The following is a 25,492-nucleotide window of genomic DNA, read 5'->3' on the forward strand; positions in this document are numbered from 1 at the left end:
GGGGTTGGACTTCAGAGCTGAGGGCCACGACTTCACAATCAGTCTCTGAGATTGTAACATCCATGAAGTCTGTCAGGACACATATATTACAAAATGTGTTATTATGAAAGAGGAAACATTCATTTATTCATGCATTTGATGACAAAACATTTGCTGTTGACATTTTAATATCTTTACTGAGTTTAATATATGCATTGTCCCCCACCCCCCAGGATACTCGGGAGATGCCCACAGGATACTGAACCTCTATTAGAAAGATTGAGGCCTACATGAAAGGGGGAGAAGGTTACAAATGGAATCCGGGGCGAGGACGGCAGCAAAGAGCACGATGGATTCATGAGCAGGTAATCTAAAGTGATTCTTACACACATCTGCAGTTTCCCAGTTATATTTAGATGTTCTTTAGTGTTGTTGGATTATAAACGGCGTAAGGAATTCTTTGTGTGTTGTAACTGCGTCTGAACTCCCCTGTCTCTGCTCTGGCATCTTCAGAACACGAGGCAGGACAAGCCGCTGTGACATCAGTGGTTCATCTGATCTCACTGTGTTTGACATGAAACAATAACTCTCATCACTTATCACCTGCAGACTTGTAATATGTGTTTAATGTTGCAGATGAAGGGAGAGAGTAGTGCTGCAGTTACATTGAGGCTTCCATAATGTCCACAGTGTGTCAGTGTGATCTGATCCTAGGTCTGTCTCTGCTAGCTACCTTCTGCTGTCACTGACTGTTGACAAACGCAACAGAAAGGAAACAAATCATTGAAAGTATCAGAGATGTACAGAAATAAATGTTAATATAAAGACTCAGGTATTACCTGTGTGTCTGATGTAATGATGAAGAAACTGCTAGAATGTAACAACAACTTCTCTGCATTCACTCAGAACTGTAAAATGTGATGAAACCTCGAGCACCTCTAAAGTCTTTAGTTTGACAAGGTCTGCATGTCGCCTCCATCCCCCAAAGGAATGTAATGAGAGGAAGAAACTGTCAAGTGTAACAATTATTACAAATAAATAGAAATGTGTTCATGAACTTCACAGATAGAAGCTGAAAACACTTGTTTTGCTCTCCACAGCGTTTGAAAACAGCTCAAGAACATCTGAAACTAAATAATGAAGTAAAAAGTGGATATATTTATTCAATAAAATGAATTTTCTCGTGTATATTTGAAGAACTAAACTTCTAATCTACTCTGATTTATAAAGTTAATCACATCTGGACTTACACAGCCTTTCTGCAGTTCCTCACAGCTGGAATCAGTCTCCGTCGTCCCTCCCGTGACGTGTTGTACTTCATTCAGGTCCAACTCATCCAGAACCTCCTCTGACATCTGCAGCATGTGAGCCAGAGCTGAGCACTGGATCTCAGAGAGTTCCTTCTGTGATCTGTTCTCTGACTGCAGGAACTCTTGGATCTCCTGATGTACTGAGTGGTCCTTCATCTCTGTCAGACAGTGGAAGATGTTGATCTTTCTGTCAGCAGAGGTATAGTCACTCCTCATCTCCTTCAGGGTGTTGATGGCTCTCTGGATCATTTGTGGACTGTTGTCTGTCTGACCCAGCAGGCCTCCTAAGAGTCTCTGGTTGGACTCCAGAGAGAGGCCGTGGAGAAAGCGGACAAACAGGTCCAGGTGGCCATTCTTACTTGTGAGGGATTTCTTCATGGCTTCAGACAGGAAGACATCCAGGGATGAGTCATTCTCCCAGTCACTCCACAGGAAGTCCTCCAGTACCTCTGTGTTCCTCTTGCTGTAACAGTGGAACAGGTAGACTGCAGCCAGAAACTCCTGAATGCTCAGATGAACAAAGCAGTAGACTGTTTTCTGGAAGATCACACTCTCTCTTTTGAAGATCTCTGTACAAACTCCTGAGTACACCAAGGCCTCCGTGGCATCAAGACCACACTGCTCCAGGTCTTCTTGGTAGAACATGATGTTTCCTTTCTCCAGATGTTCAAACGCCAGCCTCCCCAGCTTCAGAAGAAGTTTCCCGTCAGCCTCCATCAGCTCCTGTGGACTCGTCTCATGTCCCTCATCATACTTCTGCTTCTTCCTCTTGGTCTGAACCAGCAGGAAGTGTGAGTACATGTCAGTGAGGGTCTGGGGCAGCTCTCCTCTCTGGTCTGTAGTCAACATGTGGTCCAGAACTGTAGCAGTGATCCAGCAGAAGACGGGGATCAGACACATGATGTGGAGGCTCCTGGATGTCTTGATGTGAGAGATGATTCTGCCGGACCGTTCTTCATCACTGAATCTCCTCCTGAAGTACTCCTCCTTCTGGACGTCAGTGAAGCCTCGTACTTCTGTTACCCTGTCCACACGTGCAGGAGGGATCTGATTGGTTGCTGCAGGTCGGGAAGTTATCCAGACGAGAGCCGAGGGAAGCAGATTCCCGCTGATGAGGTTTGTCAACAGCACGTTGACTGATGACGGCTGTGTGACATCAGACACAACCTCATTGTTGTGGAAATCCAGTGAAGGTCTGCTTTCATCCAGGCCGTCAAAGATGAACAAAACGCTACAGACAGCGAGCGTCTCTGCTGTGACCTTCTGTAAGGTTGGATGGAAAACATGGAGCAGCCTGAGAAGACTGTACTGCTCAGCTTTGATCAAGTTCAGCTCCCTGAAGGAAAGCGGAATCAGCAGACTGACATCTTGGTTTTCCAAACCCTCTGCCCAGTCCAGAGTGAACTTCTGCACTGAGAAGGTTTTTCCAACGCCAGCGACGCCGACCGTCAGAGCGACTCTGATGTGTACCTGTTGGTCAGGTGAGGCTTTAAAGATGTCGTGGCACTTGATTGGAGCGTCACGGAGGATCTTTTTCTTGGAAGCTGTCTCAAGCTGCTTCACCTCATGTTGAGTATTAACCTCTTCACTCAGTCCCTCTGTGATGTAGAGCTCAGTGTAGATCCTGTTGAGGAGGGTTTTACTCACTGTTTCTTCACTTCCTTCAGTCACACGTTCACATCTCCTCTTCAGACTGATCCTATGTTCATCTAAAACCTCCTGCAGACCTCTATCTGCTGAAAGAGAAGACACATGTGAGATTAATAAATATATATAACAGATCATAATGTGCTGCACAAACAAATGAAGCAGGAAGAATCCTGTTTTCAGACATGAAGACAGCAGCAGACAGATGTACAGTCTTACTGTGTGCACAGCTGGTAGAGACTGGATCCTTCAGGACGTCCTGACACAAAGCACAGCTGGACAGCTGCTCCTCCACAGAAACAGGAGTTTTGCTCTTCTTTCTGTGGAGATGAACACGTTCTTTATAACACATCACAATAGTGCTGGCTGATGTTCACTGATTGGTACAACCTATGTCTCCAACATGATAACAGTTTAGTCCCAGTTGTCTACTGTGTTTCTTTACTGGACTCTACTGGGCTTATGTTATCATACAACAGTAGATTATAAGAGAACATAAAAACTGAATCCTCTTCAGGTCAGTTTACAGAAGAAACAGACTCTTACTTTGTGTCTGAGGGTCCAGGTTCATTACTGAAGTGTAGAGGTTCTTCTTTAGACCTGTCACTCTTCAGAGACAGACAGCTGGGGACTGCAGACACTGAGCCGTCCTCCTCCTCATCTGTTAAATCATTCATCTTCTCCAGTCTGAGAGTTACTGTACACACACACACACACACACACACACACACACACACAGTATAAAGTATTATTTATCTGAAGCAGAAGAATCTTCTCCTAAAGGAAACTTCATCCTTCAGTTCATCACAAACATCATCTGGAGATACATGTTTAACTGACAGGAAGAACTGAGAGCAGAACAATGTTTCCCTCTGAGATGTAGTGCAGTACAAGTATAAAGGACATTTACTCAAGTGCAGTACTTCAGTAAAAGTACTTATTGATATTCTGATTGTGGATCCATTATTTAATAACCAGATGATGATGGTGGTGTCTTTTGAACGCTGGAGATGATTGATGAGGCTAAATGCTTCAGGTAAAGTAGAGAATATATAACTCCTATCAAAGCAGAAGCTCAGGAATCATCAGCCTCACGTGACTGAACGGAAATGAGCAGAAATAAAAGTGTAAATGTAAAAAGTGTTCCTTGCTGACAGACAGACTCTCCGACTCTCTGGATTGAATTGTATCCGTGATCAAAGTAAACGGAGAAATAACTGAAAATAAATGTATTTCTACTAAATGATAAAGTAGTTTGTGCTTGTGTTGTTTATATTGTGATATAATTAACTAATACATGTATTATCTTGTGTAATAACTGAAACACGTATTTACATAGATAATGTGAAGAAATGTTAGGTACTATATATATTAAATAAAGCTCAACTCACTCAGAACTGTCTCATCATATCAGGGATAATTGGGATATTGTGAATGCATAATATGAGCGCGCCCCCCTGGCAGAGTCGTTCGAATACCCCGTATGATGTGACGTGATGACGTCAGACGTCAAAGACCGGAAGTGATAGAAAAACTGATGTAACCGAGAGGCGGGACGTTTTCTGAAGAAATGTTAGGTACTATAAATATTAAATAAAGCTCAACTCACTCATCACTGTCTCATCATATCGGCTTTTATTTTGAAACTACTTCCGGGAGTTCCGCCCCGAAACGGACACAAAGTTAATTTGAACTTTTAGAAGGTAAAAAGCAAGAAGAAGAAGTTTAGTGTTGACTGGTTGGAGAAAGAACAAGCATTGATCCGGAGGGTGACGGGTTGTGAGGCTGCTCTCCATCTGGACTGTGCTGCTGTGTGACATGTAGCGATGATGCTCACAAACATTTCATCACATTGGACTCCAGGACTCTGCTTGTTAGAGACACACAGCAGGACACACTAAAGAATGAATGTGTAAAACCCCAGCAGAGCTGCTGTTAACACTCACCCTGTTCTGCTGCTGCGGCTCTGTCGACGAGAAAATGGCGTCTGTCAGTCCGACTTGTTACTTTCACTTTCAATGTCCCTCCCTGTTGGCAACTCCTCCTGCGTTTCATCAGCAGCTTTATTGTGTGAATCAGTGGCTGAAATAGTGGCATTCACGTCTCGTGCTCCTTTTTGTGTGGAAAGGGGTTAACGCTATTGTGGAAACATGAATTTATCATCTTAGTGTCACTTGCTCAGTCTTAGATGCACACTGCACTTTTATACTTTGATTTATGTACTGAACACATCACCATGTATGTTGCTGTACTTTTATATCTTGATCCATGTGACGTACACTTTACTATGTATGTATATTTGTGTACTTTTATACCTTGATTAAAGTACCATACGCATTACTATGTATGATGTTATATTCTTATACTTGTGATCAGAATTATATGCATGTCCATGATTAAAAAGAGTATGTTGTTTATCCTGTACACACGACATCTACTGCACGTCTGTCCGTCCTGGGAGAGGGATCCCTCCTCAGTTGCTCTCCCCGAGACAAATGTATAATTTGTGATATTGGGCGATATAAATAAATAAATAAATTGAACTGTGGCACACAGGGTGCAGGGAGCTTTGTCTATATAACCAGATAAGGTGTGCGTGAGAAAAGATGCCCATTCCTCTATCATAGCAGGTGTTGTGTTGAACAGCAGTATCCCATAATATATGCATACTTAATGTAGTGTGCTGGTAGCACATGCAAAACGTTTTGTAACCCCCTACGAGTCACACTTTACAACCCTCAGAGTACAGACACCGACACGTACATTATGGGAACCCAGATCGACGGGGAAGACCATTTAGGCAAATTTCGCATAGAAGTGAGTGATCCCCTGATAAAAACAAATAACAATAAGCTCATTGTAATTATAGACAATGTAAGAGATTTGTATGCGGAGGAAACAGGATACACTGAGAGTAATGTTTGGGTAGATTGGATGTTGTACTCGGCCAGAGAGCAAGGTACAACTGATTGTATAGCTTGTGCAGGAGGGAGACCGCATTTGGGCACCATGCCATTTCCTTTGAACAAACATAATGACCCAGCTGGTAGCCGATGTATGTACACTCTGTACCAAAAGAAGCGGGTCATGAGTCCACTATGTAACACCCTCTCACATCTATACCCTGACACTGACGCAAAAATGATCTCCCCAGCATTCACACCATAGTGGACAATATGAGTGTATAGCCAGAAGCTACGCCATGGCTCAAAGCCCCCAGGGCGTGTTGGGTAATATAACAAGTTGCAATCACACACAGAATGAAGGACGCACGCTGTGGGGCGACACCTCATATGGGATGTAGTTGTGGCATTACTACATGTGATCAGCACACAGCAGCTGAACAAACCAGAGTCTAATATTAACAATATACGTGTCATCAGATAGAGCCGGCAGCTTTACATGCACATCAGCAAACAGGTGTCAAGGCGAACACACTGCAGACGTTAAAGTACACAACACGTGTGAAAACAGTTTGTGTGAAACCATGAAGTCTGATGGTGTAAGATCTGAAAATGAAGCACTGATGACAAGAACTGTTGCAGATGTAATTGGGCTGCAAACAACAAACTCAAATCGATCGTAGACGAACCCTTTAATTAGATAAAAACATAATTCTGTCACTGTTTAGCGAGTTATTCTGCAAAGTCATGATGCAGTGATTCCTATTTTAAGGAATTATTTCTGTATCATCTTCCATTCGGACTGGAATCAGTTCTTAAACAATGTCTCACTGGTGTAAGTGAAGAACAGAAATACTTTCTTTCATCAACTTTACAATATTACAACTTCCTGCAGCATTTGAACGCCCCATTAAAAGAAGTTAGCTCATAAATCACCACTTTGACTACACGTGAATAATCACGTCATAAAGCATCATAAGCATTTAAAAGGTCTTTTTCAACCACAGGTGTAAGTGTGCTGCATTCAAGTGGTGTCGGAACAATCAGAAAAATGAGTTCTCAACTGGGTCCTGAAGTCCAAACTCGGTGAAAACGTTGACGGTTTTTTTTAGGCACAAACATGGAGGACGAAGGTAAATGTTGGTTGAGTGTAAGAAATGTTTTATTAAATTCACATATTGCATTTTAACTTTTGCTCACATGTAATGTTTTATGTCGTAAACCTTAGTTGCTGTCCTCGTACAGTGACGCACATTAGTCACTTATAGCATCATAACAGGGCAGGTGAAGCAATAATTAACAGTTATATGAAATGTGCTGCAACACTTCTGGGACAAAGTGTTTCCGTATGTTGGAGGGCAACATTAATAAACAGCAGCGTCGAGACGCTTTACAAAACATTGTTTTTCTTGTCACACTGAAGTCAAATTGACCAACTCGGGGAAATAGCAGCATTAAAGTGAATAAGTGCTGCACCTTCACTGTTCATCACTAACATGGATTATTGATGCACATCAGTAAACAGCCATTGTTGACAACATCAGCTCCACCTTCTCCTGCTATGATAAAACATCTCTATTATAATGAACACTTTTATTATTCATCATTTAGAGAACACAACACAGCCAAAGATCATTTCAGTTCCACTTTATAATCTGCATCATCCGAGCAAAGAAAGACAGAACAGAGTGAATATATTGACCAGTCTGAACAACCTGGTCCCGTAATATAACGTCCATGTTGAGAGCGTCATGTGTGAAGACGCTCTGACAATCACTTCACTTTGGGAACTCTTCTCTTCCCTTTGGACTCAGTCTTTCCAGATGTCTTGGTCATTTTGTTTGGTGCTTTCTTTCCTTTCCTTCCTTTCTTCGCTGCAGCAGGTTTGGGTGCCTTCTACAAAACAAAAAGAAAGAAGCAATGAGGCCAGTTGACATATTTAAATGACTGTTTAAATCTTGCAGCAGCACTGACCTCCAGTTTGGGCTTTTTGCTAGGTGTTGCTATGGGAACCAGCTGTGGGATTTCTCCCCCCGTCACCGCGCTTTTCTTCTCCTCCGCCGCCTTGTTCTTCTTCGCCTGCTTTTTGGCCGCAGCCTGGAAAATCACAAACTGGTTATTTGAGCGTTTGTATAAATGAAGCTCAGGCACACGATGACCGGCGAGTCTGAACGTGTTCTCACCTCCTGCCTGGCAGCCTGAGCCTGTTTCTCTGCCTCGTCCAGCACGCTGAGGTGGTTCAGGTCTGACGTGTAGATGGGCAGGGCCCCCGACGTCTGGCTCTTTATATGGATGAGCTTTATCACCGGACTTTTCTGTAAACAGTCATTAAGAGTTTGGGGTGGACAAAAGTTAAAGACGGCTGTAAACGAGCAAAAGCAACAAATCAAATGGAACAAGTTATATGTTGCAAAGAGCCAACACAATAACACTTTATGAAACACATATGGATCAAGGATTTAACCTTTAGGATCACAAATCACAAGATAACTCTGTGCGCAGCTCGACTCACCGTGCGTAGTTTGGCCGCCACTGTTTGGAAAGCAGCCTCGATGTTTTCCGTCACCTCATCTGCCGTCATGCCGGCGTGGCCAACGCGTGCCATGCTGCCACACAAGCAGGTAAGAGAGCAGGGTTACTGTGTGGACCTCTTGAGGCAGGTGCAGTTAGGCCCATAAATATTTGGACATTGACACAATGTTCATCATGTTGGCTCTGTACACGACCACCATGGACTTGAAATGAAACAATCAACATGTGCTTTAAGTGCAGACTTCCAGCTTTAGTTTGAGGGTATTTACATGCAGATCAGATGAACGGTGGAGGAACTACAACACATCGTATACGTGGTGTCCCCTTTTTAAAAAGTAATTGGACAAAGTAACATAATCATAAATCAAATTGTCACTTTTAATATTTGGTTGAGAATCCTTTGCAGTCAACGACAGCCTGAAGTCTGGAACCCAGAGACATCAGCAGACGCTGGTTCGGTCCCTGGTGATGCTCTGCCAGGCCTCCACTGCAGCTGTCTTCACTTCCTGCTTGTTCTTTGGGCAGTTTCCCTTCAGTTTGTCTTCAGCAAGTGAAATGCTCACTTGGATTCAGGTCAGGTGACTGACTTGGCCATTGCAGAACATTCCACTTCTTTGCCTTAAAAAACTCTTTGGTTGCTTTCGCAGTACGCGTTGGGTCATTGTCCATCTGCACTGTGAAGCGCCGTCCAATGACTTCTGAAGCATTTGGCTGAATATGAGCAGATAATATCGCCCGAACACTTCAGAGTTCATCCTTCTGCTTCTGTCAGCAGTCACATCATCAATAAATACAAGAACCAGTTCCATTGGCAGCCATACATGCCCACGCCATAACACGACCACCACCACGCTTCACTGATGAGGTGGTGTGCTCTGGATCATGAGCAGTTCCTTCTCCATACTCTTCTCTTCCCATCATTCTGGTACAAGTTGATCTTTGTCTCATCTGTCCACAGGATGTTGTTCCAGAACTTTACAGGCTTTTTTAGATGTGTTTTAGCAAACTCTAATCTGGTCTTGCTGTTGTTGAGGCTCACCAATGGTTGACATGGTGTGGTGAACCCTCTGTATTTACTCTGGTGAAGTCTTCTCTTCATTGTTCACTTTGACACAGATACACCCACTGGACCTCCTGGAGAGAGTTCTCGATCTGAACTGTTGTGAAGGGCTGTTTCTTCACCAGGAGAAGAATTCTTCTGTCATCCACCACAGTCGTCTTCCGTGGTCTTCAAGATGTTTTGGTGTTGCTGAGCTCACCAGTGCGTTCTTTCTTTTTAAGAATGTACCAAACAGCTGATTTGGCCACACCTAATGTTTGTTATTTCTTTGTTGGGTTTGTTTTGATGGTTCAGCCTAACGATGTCCTGCTTCACTGATAGTGACAGCTCTTTAGACTTCATATTGAGAGTTGACCTCAACACATTCCAAAAGCAAATACCAGACTTTGAAATGAACTCTAGACCTTTTATCTGCTCCTTGTAAATGAACTAACGAGGAAACAACACACACCTGGCCATGGAACAGCTGAGCAGTAAAACTTTATGAAACACACACACACACACACACACACACACACACACACACACACACACACACACACCAAGTGTGTTTTATGCACATCATTCGGCACATAGCTGATGGAAATGGCACAATCTGACTTTGTGTCACACTCTACACATTTCTCTCTCCAGCTAAATGTTTTGAGGGCAGCGGCGTGTTTGAACGGTTTGAAAACACCAATCAGCGAGTCCGATTTAATTAGCTGCAGACGACAGCTGGCGGGGAAGTTTCCAGACACGTCCTAACTTCCACCGGATTCATTACCATCAAACACAGTTTTGGGAATACACTCTGAGATCAGAGGTGCAGGAAGGAATCTGAATAAACCACAAATACTTTAAATGTGTTACAAAACAGTTTCTCTATTTTAGAATGAATATATAGAAAGATAGAGAAGTTAAGAGGAAAATAGAAATACGATTTAAGTAGAAATGTGTACATTGTACTATTTATATATACATTTATAAACCTGTGTTCACAGAGCCCGCCTCAGAATGTTAATGTTACATTTAATTCATTATTTAAAGATTCATAGATTCAGGATTTCCAATGAGGGAGAAAAGATTTCTTTTAAAAGATGTCATTTTAAATCATTTTACTTCAATCATCTTAATGTAAATCACTTTTCAAGGAGAGATTTAAACGTGGCATGAAGGGAACTTTCACACGTTTGAAATGCTTGAATAGTATAAATAAGATCCTTACTTGAAATGTATGAATACAGTATTAATGCATCGTCAGTATTGCAGTTTATATGTGAATAAATAATCGGGTTCAATGTGCTGACGGCCACATGCAGGGATGACTTCCTGTGTGCGCAGCTTCAGTACCTGTCTGAGAGTCTGCAGGGTTCAGAGGAATCAGGACGTCCGAGCTGATGTTTTCTGTCATCATCAGCTGCAGAGGGCTCCACGTGGAGACGCTGGACAGGCTGCCGACCACCACCCTGAAGGAAACACCAAGTAACCTCCGTCAGTCACCTTTACACACGTAAATAAAACCTTTAAACCTGCACAACACATTCTAGAGTCTATCGAGGGAGTCGCTTCCCCCTCAGACAAATGCTCCTCCCATAATGCTTTGGGGGAAACTCCTTTTAAAGTCTGGATTTATGTATTTTGTTCTAAAAGAAGTGTGCCGAAGTAGCTTTCAGCAGTGTATTGTTGCAGAGCATCCATGGATGTACACACAAGTACAAAACAAGACACAAAATAAGCACAAAGACACAAAACAACTAAAAGACAGAAGAGACACAAAACATCTACAAAGATGCAACACCACTAGAAAAAGAACATATCCATGAACGTGTGGCTCTTGTTCTTATGTAGGAGGAGTGGGGCCCTTTACATGTCACTGCCCAGGGGCCCATTGTCCCACAATCCGTCCATGAGGCTACTATTCACGTTTAGCATTCAGCTCTGCGTTGCTGCTTTGATTTCGTCGTACCTGCTTCAGTCTTGGTGCTGAAGCCCGCTGCCTGCTTCAGCGCGGCGGCGGTGAGAGCCAGGCCTCGGCTCTTCCTCAGGCCATGCTGCAGCACCGCTTCAAACTGGGCACACAGACAGATCACCCTGCAGAGACAGAGACCAGTTACTGACGTGTGTGTGTGTGTGTGTGTGTGTGTGTGTGTGTGTGTGTGTGCAACAGTTCTGCTTTGTCACTTCAATCTACGGCTGCACTTTAAACTCCATTATTTATAGTGTCAGAGGAAAAGATGCCACGAGTTATAAACAGTACACACTCGTGTTTTCTGAATATGAATCTAACTTGCATCATACAACAACTGCAACCTTTTATCAACAAGGCAGAAATGGTCATTCAAGGACTTTCCAGGACCAATTCCATGAAATTCAAGGACCCAAGACGGCAACGTTTGAGACACAGATGAAGATTAATTACTGGTAAAACACAAACATTGTAAAAACACACAAGTTAAAGCATTGGATTAATCCCTGTACTGCACACTTTATTATAAAACAGAGATTATAAAGGTACACATAAAATAAATAAGTGGAAACTGTTTGTGTCTGAAAGCTGCATTTTATTACTGTATAACACTGTACATCTCAAGCAGTATTCTTTTTAAATAATATCTGTATTCATATTATTACACCACTGTATATACTGTAATATACAGTATATCTCAAAAGTGAGTACACCCTTTAGATTTTTGCAAATATTCTGTTATATCCTTTCAGGGGATAACATTATCCTACTGAAACTTTGATATAACTTAAAGTAGTCAGTGTGCTGCTTGAATAACAGTATAGATTTATTGTCCTTTGAAAATTACTCAGTACACAGCTGTTAATGTCTAAACAGCTGGCAACAAAAGTGAGTACACCCCATAGTGAACATGTCCTAATTGTGCCCAATGATGTTGTTTTCCCGCCCTGGTGTCATGTGACTCGTTAGTGTTACAAGGATTCAGGTGTAAATGATAAGCAGGGCTGTTAAATTTGGTGTTTTGGGCACAATTCTCTCTGAATGCTGGACAACATGGCACCTCATGGCAAGGAACTCTCTGAGCGGCTGAAAAAAAGGATTATTGCGCTTCACAAAGATGGCCTTGGCTATAAGAAGATTGCCAACACCATGAAAATGAGTTGCAGCACAGTGGCTAAGATCATATAGCGGTTTTCCAGGACAGGTTCCACTCGGAACAGGCCTCGCCAGGGTCGACCAAAGAAGTTGAGTCCACGTGCTCAGCGTCATATCCAGAGGTTGGTTTCCAAAAATAGACGTGCGAGTGCTTCCAGCATTGCTGCAGAGGTTGCAGAAGTGGGATGTCAGCCTGTCAGTGCCCAGACCATACGCCGCACACTGCATCAAATCGGTTTGTATGGCCGTCGCCCCAGACAGAAGCCCCTTCTGAAACCGATGCATAAGAAAGCCCGCAAACAGTTTGCTGAAGACAATGAATCCAAGAACATGAGTTACTGGAACCATGTCCTGTGGTCTGATGAGACCAAAATAAACCTGTTTGGGTCAGATGGTGTCCGGCGTGTGTGGCGGCACCCTGGTGAGGAGTACCAAGACAAATGTGTTTTGCCTACAGTCAAGCATGGTGGTGGCAGCATCATGGTCTGGGGCTGCATGAGTGCTGCCGGCACTGGGGAGCTGCATTTCATTGAGGGACACATGAATTCCAATATATACTGTGACATCCTGCAGCAGAGCATGATCCCCTCTCTTCGGAAACTGGGCCGTAGGGCAGTTTTCCAACATGATAATGACCCTAAACACACCTCCAAGATGACAACGGCCTTGCTGAAGAAGCTGAAGGTTAAGGTGATGGACTGGCCAAGTATGTCTCCAGACCTAAACCCAATTGAGCACATGTGGGGCATCCTCAAGAGGAAGGTGGAGGAGTGCAAGGTGTCCAACATCCGTGCGCTCCGTGATGTCGTCGTGGAGGAGTGGAAGAAGATTCCAGAAGCAACCTGTGCAGCTCTGGTGAATTCCATGCCCAGGAGGGTTAAAGCAGTGCTAGATAACAATGGTGGTCACACAAAATATTGACACTTTGGGCACAATTTAGACATGTTCACTATGGGGTGTACTCACTTTTGTTGCCAGCTGTTTAGACATTAACAGCTGTGTACTGAGTAATTTTCAAAGGACAATAAATCTATACTGTTATTCAAGCAGCACACTGACTACTTTAAGTTATATCAAAGTTTCAGTAGGATAATGTTATCCCCTGAAAGGATATAACAGAATATTTGCAAAAATCTAAAGGGTGTACTCACTTTTGAGATATACTGTACATCTTTGTACATATTTATTGTTATTTATATTGTTATACAATGTGATTATATTTTATAATATATATGATATGTAAAAAGAATATTTAAATTATTTCTGCGTTTGGTTCATTTCCACTGCTGTCCTTTTATAACAAAAGTCAGCTATACATATTCTGGTCACACATGACTCAAATAAAATTCATCCTCATTTGAACTAATCTCTTATTACACCATTTATATTTATATGTTCAGTCACCACATCCCTAATGTGCTCAGTCTGACCGCAGATCTGAGGGACGATAACACTATCTGAGTTATAGTGAGCAAAGTTTACATCTTCTCAGCTGGATACGACCTGTTGTCTAATCATTACTGGAGCGTGTCAGCAGAGCAAACTAACAAAAGTCCCTTTGAACAGAATAAACTGACAAAGATAAAGATCCCAGTTCATATTGACAAAGTGTCTCTCACGAGCTCTCCAGCTGGGGAGGCGAAGGAGCTGTCACATATAGTGGAGAGCGACACCTCCGTGTTTGAAGGCCTGTTGTTGCTCGTGGGGTCTCCTCTGATGGACGTGCCTGTCTTTCTGAAAGAGCTCCTGATCCGGCTGGAGAAGCGGTCGGACATGTGCCTCACCGCCCCGCTGAGCCCCCGGTTCTTCAGCTTGATCAGACCCACGTCGTCCTCCAGCTCCTCGGGCGGCACGTCGATGTTCCCAGAGTACCAGAACACCCACCAGATCAGGCTGAGGAAGATGACGATAGCCCCCGCGTAGATGAACAAATCGTGGACGACCAGCCCTCCAAACACCCCCACCATCATGAGGAAGACGCCGAATACGTCGTGGGCCACCGCGAACCAGAAGGAGCACTTGCAGCGGCCGACTCCTTCATACCTCCTCTCCAGGACCGGCTCAGGTGTGGACATGGCAGCAATGGAGATCCTCCGAAGCAGAAGCAGAGTTAGTCCAGATGTGCGCCTGCAGGACAGTGGAGCGTAATCCTCATCGACTCACATGAAACCACCTGCAGGGGTCAAAGTACAACGTGCACCAGAAGTTCTCAGCAGGAGTGCACACATGGAGCGTGCACTGAGGCCCCCGGGTGGAGAGAGAGATTCAGACGTACACCTTGGAAATACACCTGTGTTCCAAGAAACACTCCCGGTAACGGAAAATGGTCCAATGTGCTGTTTGTTCCCTTTTTGTAAAACAGTCCGTTAAGTACGTACAATATACACAAATCTAATTAAATGAACAATTTCTTATTTCCTTGTGTGTTTTTGTCGTATACAGATATTCAATGATGATGCCTGGTAATATGTATGATGATTTCATCATGTGACGAGATCATACAATGGTGTGTGTGTGTGTGTGTGTGTGTGTGTGTGTGTGTGTGTGTGTGTGTGTGTGTGTGTGTGTGCGTAACTATCATGCATTAGTCTGTCATGATAACAGGCCCGTTATAACCGCATCACATCTCTCGGTATCAGCAGATCCACTCCAGCTTTGTGATGTGTTGGATGTTTCAAAAGGAAAAAGTTGCATCATTGACTAAAATAATCCACTTTCACATCACAGGAGTCGCTTCTCTTCCAGCCTCCTGGCAGTCACGCCTCCGCCTCTGCTTCTCCTTCAGGATGGGGGTCCACACCAGCCCCGTCACAACAAACATCAGCCCGACGGAGAGGCGGGCCGAGGCTGCGGAGTCGCCCCCGATGCCTGGAGCAGGAAGAGGAGTCCGCCCGCAGCAGACATCAGGGATCCCATCACCATCACGATGATGGCTTTGTGTTGGTGGGCCCAGCCCGGGGTCTCAGCAGCGCCTGGACACACACTTTGACTCCCAGGGTCATCTGGAAATGAGGTTTCTTCCATCCTGTCTAAGTCGTGAAGCTGTATCCTCTCTGTAGGATCAACAAGAGGGCGTCTGCATGATGCACCTCTCTCCTGCCCAGCAGTGGCGTAGCTAGGCCTATTTTAGGTGGGCTTCAGGTAATAGAAGTTATTAATATGTGTTAGCTCCTTAGCTTTGAATAACTCTAGGAAAGGGAACAGTGTGGTAACATTAGGTCTTCTATGTGTGTTGGTGTACTGTCAGTAGTCAGTAGTAACTGGCTAGCTACAGAACAGCTAACGTCTGTTCACTATGGAAAACAATTGTAAGCAGGAAAGGCTGAATAGCTATTCTAACTATCATAATCTGCCAATGTTCATTGATGAGATGGATATAAGAAGAGTCCTAAGGAAAGGTGCAGCTCTGCCACAGGGAAGCAGCAGCAAAGAACAAGTGATGGTGGAGCCAACAGTGTGATGGAGGTGAGTGCAGGTCCAGGAGTAAATGAGACATGTTTGGATTAAATCCCTGTGATAGGCCACAGCACGAGCTAAATAAATCATTCATGAAAACACACAGCCTGAAGTTCCAGAGAATGATGCATTTGTTTAACACACATGACGGTGAACACACTTACACCAGACATGGCAGCAGTTTGCATTTTGAACATGACGTTTGGATGTCATGACGTTTACTTTAGTGTTTCGATCAGTTAATAAATCATTGTTTCAACTTATTTTAAAGGCTCATGCAGAAGGAGAGGCAGATATATGTTTCATATTAGTGTTGAGAGTTGTGCCCCCTCCCCTTACCAAGACCACACAGTTCTATTAGATCTTCATGTTGCTCTCAAAGTGCACCAGATGCATACAATTCACTTCCTCCCCTGGACCCCCCTAGAGGATGTGAAGTCCACCCTACTCCTAAGACATGTCAACATGACTAAGGCCAGGTAACATGGACCTGCTTAACATGACTAATATATGGACGATGCAACCAGCACAGAACACTATGTGTGTGTAGCGGCTCTGCTCAGTGCAGAACTTACATTAAAGTTCCTTTAATGCTGATTGTACTACCATGCAGGTGCACACAGCTCCACCTCACCTCTGGGCTAAGCAACACCCCCTCCCTCAAAACCAAACGCATGTTTGGTTTTATGGGAGGGGGTGTTACGTACTGTAGTGTGTGGGTGTGTCTCTCCCTCTGCTTAACTCTCTCCAGGTGCAGCTCCCTCAGGTGTCAGCAATCTGAAATCAGTGCCTGCACAAAAGGCTGGGAGAGGGGGAATCTCTCTCGCCCTCTCTCTTCTCCTGCCTGGTTGCCAGTGGCGGTTCTGGGGGGGGCCAACAGGGGCCAGTGCCCCTGTAACACTGAGCCTGGGCCCACCTGTGGACCCCCCTCCGAACGAAGATTATACAATATACAAAAAGTATTGATTTTGCGATGGTCCAGGCAGGGGCGGGACTTTATTTTGATGGGCACACCATGCAGTCAATCACATGTCAGGACAGACTAGGATCATACCATTATGTGAAAGAAGGAAGGGGGGCAGACGCTCCAAAGACAGCGAGTGTAGTGGTACAGGCCAGATACACAGAGCGACAGAGAGACGGGGGATTTAAATGCAACAGGTCGGGAGAAAGTGAAGAAATGAGCGGACACCCAAAAAGAAGCAGTGCACTAAAGACTTTTATTAATATTAATAATAATAATAATAATAATAATAATAATACTTTAGACTTGTATAGACGCTTTTATCTAAAGTGTCATAATGTTCAGACTTTGTCCTTTATTGATTTGATCTGTTTGCTGTGGTTCTGTGTTAAGTTGTTCATTTAAAGGTTTGATTAAATGTTAAACAATAGGAACTGTGGATTTGTTTTTGTAACCAAACACAAAACATAAAAATAAGACTTTTATGAAAACACTGAATGAAAGATTGTTTTCGAACACACAAACCATTTATAATTGCTAAATCAGGCTAGAATAGAAGGCTCCGAGTGACACGACATGAAGAGACATTTGGGAGCCAAAAGAGCCGAATCTTTGAAAAGAGCCGGACCTCCATCACTAGTGTGAACGGTCGGACTCGTTACCATGGGAACCTGAATACAAACAGCACGCCATGATTGATCACTGGAGAGACGCTGTCATCAGTCAGGAACAGACCAATCATGGTGTTGTTTCTGTGGTGCGCCATTATTTATACTTCACTAAAGATATTGAAGGCTTGAACACTGCTTCATCTCTGTTGTCCCGGGTTGAATGTGTGACAGAACACTTGGCCCCAGCCAGGCCCCCCCCCCAGTGATGATGGTGTAGAACCACCACTGCTGGTGCTGAGACTGGTGTTGGTCCTCTACGTGTTGGAGTTGTTCAGGAGCTGTGCAACAGAACAGCAACTTGTGGAGTTGCTTTGTTCTGCCATATCTGGTGTCGCTTTCTGTTTCAGTTGTTTTGAGTTTTGCCTTTCTGTATTGGTGGGGGCGCTTTACTTTCCAATGTGAATTAAATGCTCTTTGTTTTTACTTTACTAAATCTGTTGCCTCGTTTTCCTTTCTTCACCCGGGTTATTTTATTTCTACTTGTTACTTCCCTTTCCTCCAGACTAACAGGGAACGTAACATAAGATTACACTTTATTACAAGTACTAAGACAAATAAATGTAGTTTAGCATTTAACCAGAAGTGTGAAATAGCAGTGTGGAATGAATACAACACTATATCACCAAACTAATTATATATATTGTTTCTAAATATAGGCAATGACAACATGATGGCCAAAAGTCCCACATTTCCTGACAGCTGTAAACTCATCACACATGTTTAAAGTGAAGTGCAACAGCGCCTCCTGTAGGTTAAAGGAGGAACTCCTCTTTGGTAATAAAGTGCTTATCCCATGTATAACTTTAAACATTTAAAAGCACAGACATGAACAGATCTTCTGTAAAAGAGTAGAAATAAATGAGGAGAACATGAATGATGTTTTTAATCCCTCAATTCTAATATAAAAAACCTTCAAATACACACATGATGAGACATGTACTCAACATAAACAGAGAAACAAGAAGAAGAGTACAAATAAATGCATAACAATAATAAGAAATATGAAATAGAGCTGGAATAAATCAACTTCAGTAATATGTCATTATAATGAGAAACACTTAGGTTCTTCTTCTTTACAGAGTTCACCATGAAGTTAGAAAGTTATAACAAGAGTGATGAACATTTAAATGAGTCTGTTAGAGGGAACCTAAGTGTGCACACTCCAGCATACACCTCTGTGGTGGAGTCCATGCAGTGCAGTCATCTCACTAACTTACTGAAGAGTGAACGCACTTATTGTACATGTGCCAGAAGATGCTTGTATTGATGAAGGTGATGTATTTACTGTGTGGCCATAATAAGAATAATGTTTAAGATGCGACGATGAGTATCAGAAACAAGAAGTCTGATGAAGTTTAAACAAGTACAAGTGTATATCAGAACTCCAGCAAGAGAACTTATGAAAGGTGAACAGGTTGATGCACTTTAAGCTTTAAGAAATATATTTAAGTAACCCAAGTTAATTATATATATATATATATCTTTAGATATGAACTGCTCCATCTTCCACTCGTCTCTCCAGCAGGAGGACCAGTTGATCTGAGCTAATACAAGCTGAGCCTGCAGGTCGGTCCCAGGCAAACAATTACCAATAACTACATTTGATTCTGTGGTGAAGCTCCATAAATATACTTCACACTGTGCAGCTGCTCCTCTTTCACCTTGCTGTCTTCCTCGGGCAGGTTTGTTCACACATCCAGTTTGATGGAGTCCTCTGAAGGACAACAAGAGAAAGAACTCAATGAAAACTTGAATGAAGCTGAGAAACATTAGCAGACAACATTCTGGAATATTTTAGAAATAGAATATATATTTTATATATCAAACAGAAACACAATTGAAAGTAGTTTGTGTATGATGAGGGCATCTCATTTTAAGATCAGATGTTCATGTAATATCTGGATGAATGGAGGATATGCTGCAATACTCACATGTTGTGTGTTCCTCAGCTGTGATCAACTCGTCATTGATCCTGTAGGAACACAATCCCAAAAGTTATGTCTCAGGTTTAAATAACAGTTTGTTGTTAGAGTCAGCCCGCTTCAGAGTCCTGACACGAGCCGACTGATGGAACGCTTTACATGGCATCATATCTTCTGTGCAAACACTACAACTGACTGCAGACAGCTCTGAGCCTGCATTACAGGAAGTAACTCGTCTTTAGTCTGGATCCAAGAACCAAACACACTACCTGTCTCACTCTTCTGTGAAATCACAAGTTCCAAAGTTACAACTTGTAACATGTTGCTTGGCTTTGCATTGTCAGCTTGTGTTTTATTGTTAGTGGAAGAATGAAAGAAAAGAAACACGAGATGAAAGAACAGGAGAACCTGCAGGCAATGAGTGAAATCACTGATTAGTTCTGCTAAGCTAGGCTACAAGTGGAAGGTAGAACTGGGGGATTCCCCAACGTGAGTAACACATTAACCCCCCTGTTAGTACAATACTGCTGAACCAGCAGAGACTGAGTCGGACCCTGACTGACCCGAGAGTCTCCAGTCTGCAGTCTGGACTCTCCAGAAGGTCACGCAGCAGCTTCACTGTTGAATCCTGCAGCTTGTTGTTCCTCAGGTCCAGCTCTCTCAGGAGGGGGGGGTTGGACTTCAGAGCTGAGACCAGAGAAGCACAGCTGATCTCTGACAGACTGCAGTCCATCAATCTGAATAAAGAAAACATGATGTGGATACAAATCCATTTATAATCCAATCAGATGTGTTCAGGTTTAAATGTGTGGCTCAACATTACTACGTCCTAATCCATGAATTGGAGTGACGCTGTCATTCTGTTATTGTGCTCATCATAACATCAGCTTCTACTTTATTATCTGTGGAAACACATTGAAATGAATGGAAACAAAGAATTCTTTGTGCTTGAGAAAGTAAACTTCATCAGTGTACACTAATATTAGTTCAGATGACCTTCTGTATACAGATGTGAGCGCTTACCACACGTGAACATAAATGTACTTTAATAACTAACAGTGGACATTTGCTACAGCTGCTTTAACAAACACTCGTCTTCTGTGACTGCACACTCAATTTAGTGCAAGAAAAGTCAAAATATGAACAAAAGGAAAGTTACGACTTTATGATGTAAATTATTTATGAACATAAATTATGTTCAATAATTATTAAACATGTTGGATCTACAGTAGTACCAGAGAGTCAGTGAACTGACCTGAGAGCCTCCAGTCTGCAGTCTGGACTCTCCAGAAGGTCACACAGCAGCTTCACTGATGAAGCCTGCAGCTTGTTGTACCTCAGGTCCAGCTCTCTCAGGAGGGGGGGGTTGGACTTCAGAGCTGAGAACAGAGGAGCCCAGCTGATCTCTGACAGACTGCAGCCCCTCAATCTGAATAAAGAAAACATGATGTAACTTTAGAAAACAATGTTGCTGCTTGAGTTAGTTCAAGGTGTAACATTGAATGTGTAAAGGTGTGTATTTTTGAAAAGCCTGAGATCAGACAGACGGTGTTACCACGGGAACAAGAGGAAGCTCCTCTGATAAATGTGTTTCATGTTCTTTACACAATTAGTGGAAAAGTGAAAGATTAAAGAATATTGTTGGAGAAAAACTGTCTTTAACCGATAGATTTCATAAAACTTAACAAAGTGGGGTTTGTTTATGAAACGGGAAGACTCTGAAGAATGTGTAGCAAAGGGAGTAAACCAGCTGAAGGGCCACAGGGGCCCATTGTGGATCTCATGCTTTCAACATGTGGCTCTGATCCTTTCAAACATCTACAAGAATGGTGATGAACGTGGTTTCAGGAGGTCGTTAAGTACGGCACAGATACAGATACTAGGCATGATCTCCAGTGTTATTTATACTATTTTAATTCTGTTATTTATATTATTTTAATTGACTTCACACTCATTTACATCAACACTGTGATTATTGTGCTGTAAATGCTCTGTCTCATCTTCTACTAAGTTTGATGTTTCTGCTGTGAAGCACTTTGGGCTGTAGTTCTTGTATGAAAGGTGCTCTACAAATAAAGCTTATTATTATTATTATTATTATTATTATTATTATTATTATTATTATTATTATTATTATTATTATTATTATTATTATTAAGGTTTAATAATCTGTTCAGAGCTGAAGAAGTTTAGAGGTCACTGTCAGCAATGATACAAATGTGTTGGTAATCAAAGCTCAAAGTCTCTGCAGCCTGTTTCTCTCTGTCATCAGATGTTTAACAACCTCCTTCATATCTCTCACACACCTCAGTACTGACATCTTCTTCACTGACTCATGGAGCACAATGTGAGTCTGTGGAAGCTCAACAACTGTCCCGTCAAACATTTACTTTCTCTACTTTACGTCATTCTCCACAATATTCAGACATTAGAAAAATAAAGAAGACAATAATAATAATTACAACGTCTTCACCTTCTGCAAATTGTGCCAATTATATTTACTACACGAGCTACAGTCAGTGAACTGACCTCAGCGTCTCCAGTCTACAGTTTGGACTCTGCAGTCCAGCAGACAGCAGCTTCACCTGAATCCTTCAGTGGTGTTATACTCAGCTCTCTCAGGTGGGAGGGGTTGGACTTCAGAGCTGAGGCCACGACTTCACAATCAGTCTCTGAGATGTTACATCCATAAAGTCTGTCAGGACACATATATTACAAAATGTGTTATTATGAAAGAGGAAACATTCATTTATTTCATGCATTTGATGACAAAACATTTGCTGTTAGACATTTTAATATCTTTACTGAGTTTAATATATGCATTGTCCCCCCCCCCAGGATACTCGGGAGATGCCCACAGGATACTGAACCTCTATTAGAAAGATTGAGGCCTACATGAAAGGGGGAGAAGTTACAAATGGAATCCGGGGCGAGGACGGCAGCAAAGAGCACGATGGATTCATGAGCAGGTAATCTAAAGTGATTCTTACACACATCTGCAGTTTCCCAGTTATATTTAGATGTTCTTTAGTGTTGTTGGATTATAAACGGCGTAAGGAATTCTTTGTGTGTTGTAACTGCGTCTGAACTCCCCTGTCTCTGCTCTGGCATCTTCAGAACACGAGGCAGGACAAGCCGCTGTGACATCAGTGGTTCATCTGATCTCACTGTGTTTGACATGAAACAATAACTCTCATCACTTATCACCTGCAGACTTGTAATATGTGTTTAATGTTGCAGATGAAGGGAGAGAGTAGTGCTGCAGTTACATTGAGGCTTCCATAATGTCCACAGTGTGTCAGTGTGATCTGATCCTAGGTCTGTCTCTGCTAGCTACCTTCTGCTGTCACTGACTGTTGACAAACGCAACAGAAAGGAAACAAATCATTGAAAGTATCAGAGATGTACAGAAATAAATGTTAATATAAAGACTCAGGTATTACCTGTGTGTCTGATGTAATGATGAAGAAACTGCTAGAATGTAACAACAACTTCTCTGCATTCACTCAGAACTGTAAAATGTGATGAAACCTCGAGCACCTCTAAAGTCTTTAGTTTGACAAGGTCTGCATGTCGCCTCCATCCCCCAAAGGAATGTAATGAGAGGAAGAAACTGTCAAGTGTAACAATTATTACAAATAAATAGAAATGTGTTCATGAACTTCACAGATAGAAGCTGAAAACACTTGTTTTGCTCTCACAGCGTTTGAAACAGCTCAAGAACATCTGAAACTAAATAATGAAGTAAAAAGTGGATATATTTATTCAATAAAATGAATTTTCTCGTGTATATTTGAAGAACTAAACTTCTAATCTACTCTGATTTATAAAGTTAATCACATCTGGACTTACAAAGCCTTTCTGCAGTTCCTCACTGCTGGAATCAGTCTCCGTCGTCCCTCCTCTGACGTCTTGTACTTGTTCAGGTCCAACTCATCCAGAACCTCCTCTGACATCTGCAGCATGTGAGCCAGAGCTGAGCACTGGATCTCAGAGAGTTCCTTCTGTGATCTGTTCTCTGACTGCAGGAACTCTTGGATCTCCTGATGTACTGAGTGGTCCTTCATCTCTGTCAGACAGTGGAAGATGTTGATGCTTCTGTCAGCAGAGGTATCTTTACTCCTCATCTCCTTCAGGGTGTTGATGGCTCTCTGGATCATTTCTGGACTGTTGTGTGTCTGACCCAGCAGGCCTCCTAAGAGTCTCTGGTTGGACTCCAGAGAGAGGCCGTGGAGAAAGCGGACAAACAGGTCCAGGTGGCCATTCTTACTTGTGAGGGATTTCTTCATGGCTTCAGACAGGAAGACATCCAGGGATGAGTCATTCTTCCAGTGTTTCCCCAGGAAGTTCTTCAGTACCTTGGTGTTCCTCTTGCTGTAACAGTGGAACAGGTAGACTGCAGCCAGAAAACTCCTGAATGCTCAGATGAACAAAGCAGTAGACTGTTTTCTGGAAGATCACACTCTCTCTTTTGAAGATCTCTGTACAAACTCCTGAGTACACCAAGGCCTCCGTGGCATCAAGACCACACTGCTCCAGGTCTTCTTGGTAGAACATGATGTTTCCTTTCTCCAGATGTTCAAACGCCAGCCTCCCCAGCTTCAGAAGAAGTTTCCCGTCAGCCTTCGTCAGCTCCCGTGGACTCGTCTCATGTCCCTCATCATACTTCTGCTTCTTCCTCTTGGTCTGAACCAGCAGGAAGTGTGAGTACATGTCAGTGAGGGTCTGGGGCAGCTCTCCTCTCTGGTCTGTAGTCAACATGTGGTCCAGAACTGTAGCAGTGATCCAGCAGAAGACGGGGATCAGACACATGATGTGGAGGCTCCTGGATGTCTTGATGTGAGAGATGATTCTGCCGGACCGTTCTTCATCACTGAATCTCCTCCTGAAGTACTCCTCCTTCTGGACGTCAGTGAAGCCTCGTACTTCTGTTACCCTGTCCACACGTGCAGGAGGGATCTGATTGGTTGCTGCAGGTCGGGAAGTTATCCAGACGAGAGCCGAGGGAAGCAGATTCCCGCTGATGAGGTTTGTCAACAGCACGTTGACTGATGACTGCTGTGTGACATCAGACACAACCTCATTGTTGTGGAAATCCAGTGAAGGTCTGCTTTCATCCAGGCCGTCAAAGATGAACAAAACGCTACAGACAGCGAGCGTCTCTGCTGTGACCTTCTGTAAGGTTGGATGGAAAACATGGAGCAGCCTGAGAAGACTGTACTGCTCAGCTTTGATCAAGTTCAGCTCCCTGAAGGAAAGCGGAATCACCAGACTGACATCTTGGTTTTCCAAACCCTCTGCCCAGTCCAGAGTGAACTTCTGCACGGAGAAGGTTTTTCCAACGCCAGCGACGCCGACCGTCAGAGCGACTCTGATGTGTACCTGTTGGTCAGGTGAGGCTTTAAAGATGTCGTGGCACTTGATTGGAGCGTCACGGAGGATCTTTTTCTTGGAAGCTGTCTCAAGCTGCTTCACCTCATGTTGAGTATTAACCTCTTCACTCAGTCCCTCTGTGATGTAGAGCTCAGTGTAGATCCTGTTGAGGAGGGTTTTACTCACTGTTTCATTCACTTCCTTCAGTCACACGTTCACATCTCCTCTTCAGACTGATCCTATGTTCATCTAAAACCTCCTGCAGACCTCTATCTGCTGAAGAGAAGACACCATGTGAGATTAATAAATATATATAACAGATCATAATGTGCTGTACAACAAATGAAGCAGGAAGAATCCTGTTTTCAGACATGAAGACAGCAGCAGACAGATGTACAGTCTTACTGTGTGCACAGCTGGTCTGACTGGCTGTCTGCAGTCTTGTTCTGGATCTTTTTCCACACTGGGGACAGGGGGGGTCTCCTGATGAAGCAGACTGGTCCCAGTATGAGGCGATGCGTCTGAAGAACCTGTGTCCCCAGCTGGTAGAGACTTGGATCCTTCAGGACGTC

General features: G+C 43.2%; 3 protein-coding genes, 1 long non-coding RNA gene and 1 pseudogene across 4 annotated transcripts; all 5 read right to left on the bottom strand.

The window, feature by feature from the left end:
* Positions 1–294: 294 nt before the first annotated feature.
* On the bottom strand, positions 295–5,151 carry LOC115005082 (protein NLRC3-like). Its single transcript, XM_029426882.1, is given in 6 exon segments — positions 295–542; positions 1,230–1,294; positions 1,296–3,025; positions 3,156–3,256; positions 3,483–3,623; positions 4,883–5,151. Coding segments are annotated over 5 exon segments (2,040 nt in total). The 5' UTR covers positions 3,614–3,623; positions 4,883–5,151; the 3' UTR covers positions 295–529.
* Positions 5,152–7,470: 2,319 nt separating this feature from the next.
* Positions 7,471–10,879, bottom strand: LOC115005083 (translation initiation factor IF-2-like). The gene is made up of 5 exons (XM_029426883.1): positions 10,764–10,879; positions 8,352–8,445; positions 8,023–8,154; positions 7,814–7,936; positions 7,471–7,735 (listed from the first exon to the last, which is right to left on the bottom strand). The coding sequence occupies exons 2-5, from the start codon at positions 8,442–8,444 to the stop codon at positions 7,613–7,615; spliced, it is 471 nt and encodes a 156-aa protein (XP_029282743.1). The 5' UTR covers position 8,445; positions 10,764–10,879; the 3' UTR covers positions 7,471–7,612.
* Positions 10,880–11,338: 459 nt separating this feature from the next.
* LOC115005085 (transmembrane protein 238-like) lies at positions 11,339–14,609 on the bottom strand. Its single transcript, XM_029426884.1, has 2 exons — positions 14,154–14,609; positions 11,339–11,482 (listed from the first exon to the last, which is right to left on the bottom strand). Exons 1-2 carry the CDS (start codon positions 14,607–14,609, stop codon positions 11,339–11,341), a joined length of 600 nt encoding a protein of 199 aa, XP_029282744.1.
* A 4,047-nt stretch (positions 14,610–18,656) lies between these two features.
* LOC115005084 (uncharacterized) lies at positions 18,657–21,162 on the bottom strand. Its single transcript, XR_003831918.1, has 3 exons — positions 20,803–21,162; positions 19,557–20,449; positions 18,657–19,339 (listed from the first exon to the last, which is right to left on the bottom strand). It is a non-coding gene; the product is annotated as an uncharacterized LOC115005084 (long non-coding RNA).
* A 725-nt stretch (positions 21,163–21,887) lies between these two features.
* LOC115005086 (protein NLRC3-like) lies at positions 21,888–25,196 on the bottom strand (annotated as a pseudogene).
* Positions 25,197–25,492: the final 296 nt, after the last annotated feature.

The sequence above is a fragment of the Cottoperca gobio genome, unplaced genomic scaffold (genome assembly GCF_900634415.1).
Source record: "Cottoperca gobio unplaced genomic scaffold, fCotGob3.1 fCotGob3_250arrow_ctg1, whole genome shotgun sequence".
Taxonomy (NCBI): domain Eukaryota; kingdom Metazoa; phylum Chordata; class Actinopteri; order Perciformes; family Bovichtidae; genus Cottoperca; species Cottoperca gobio.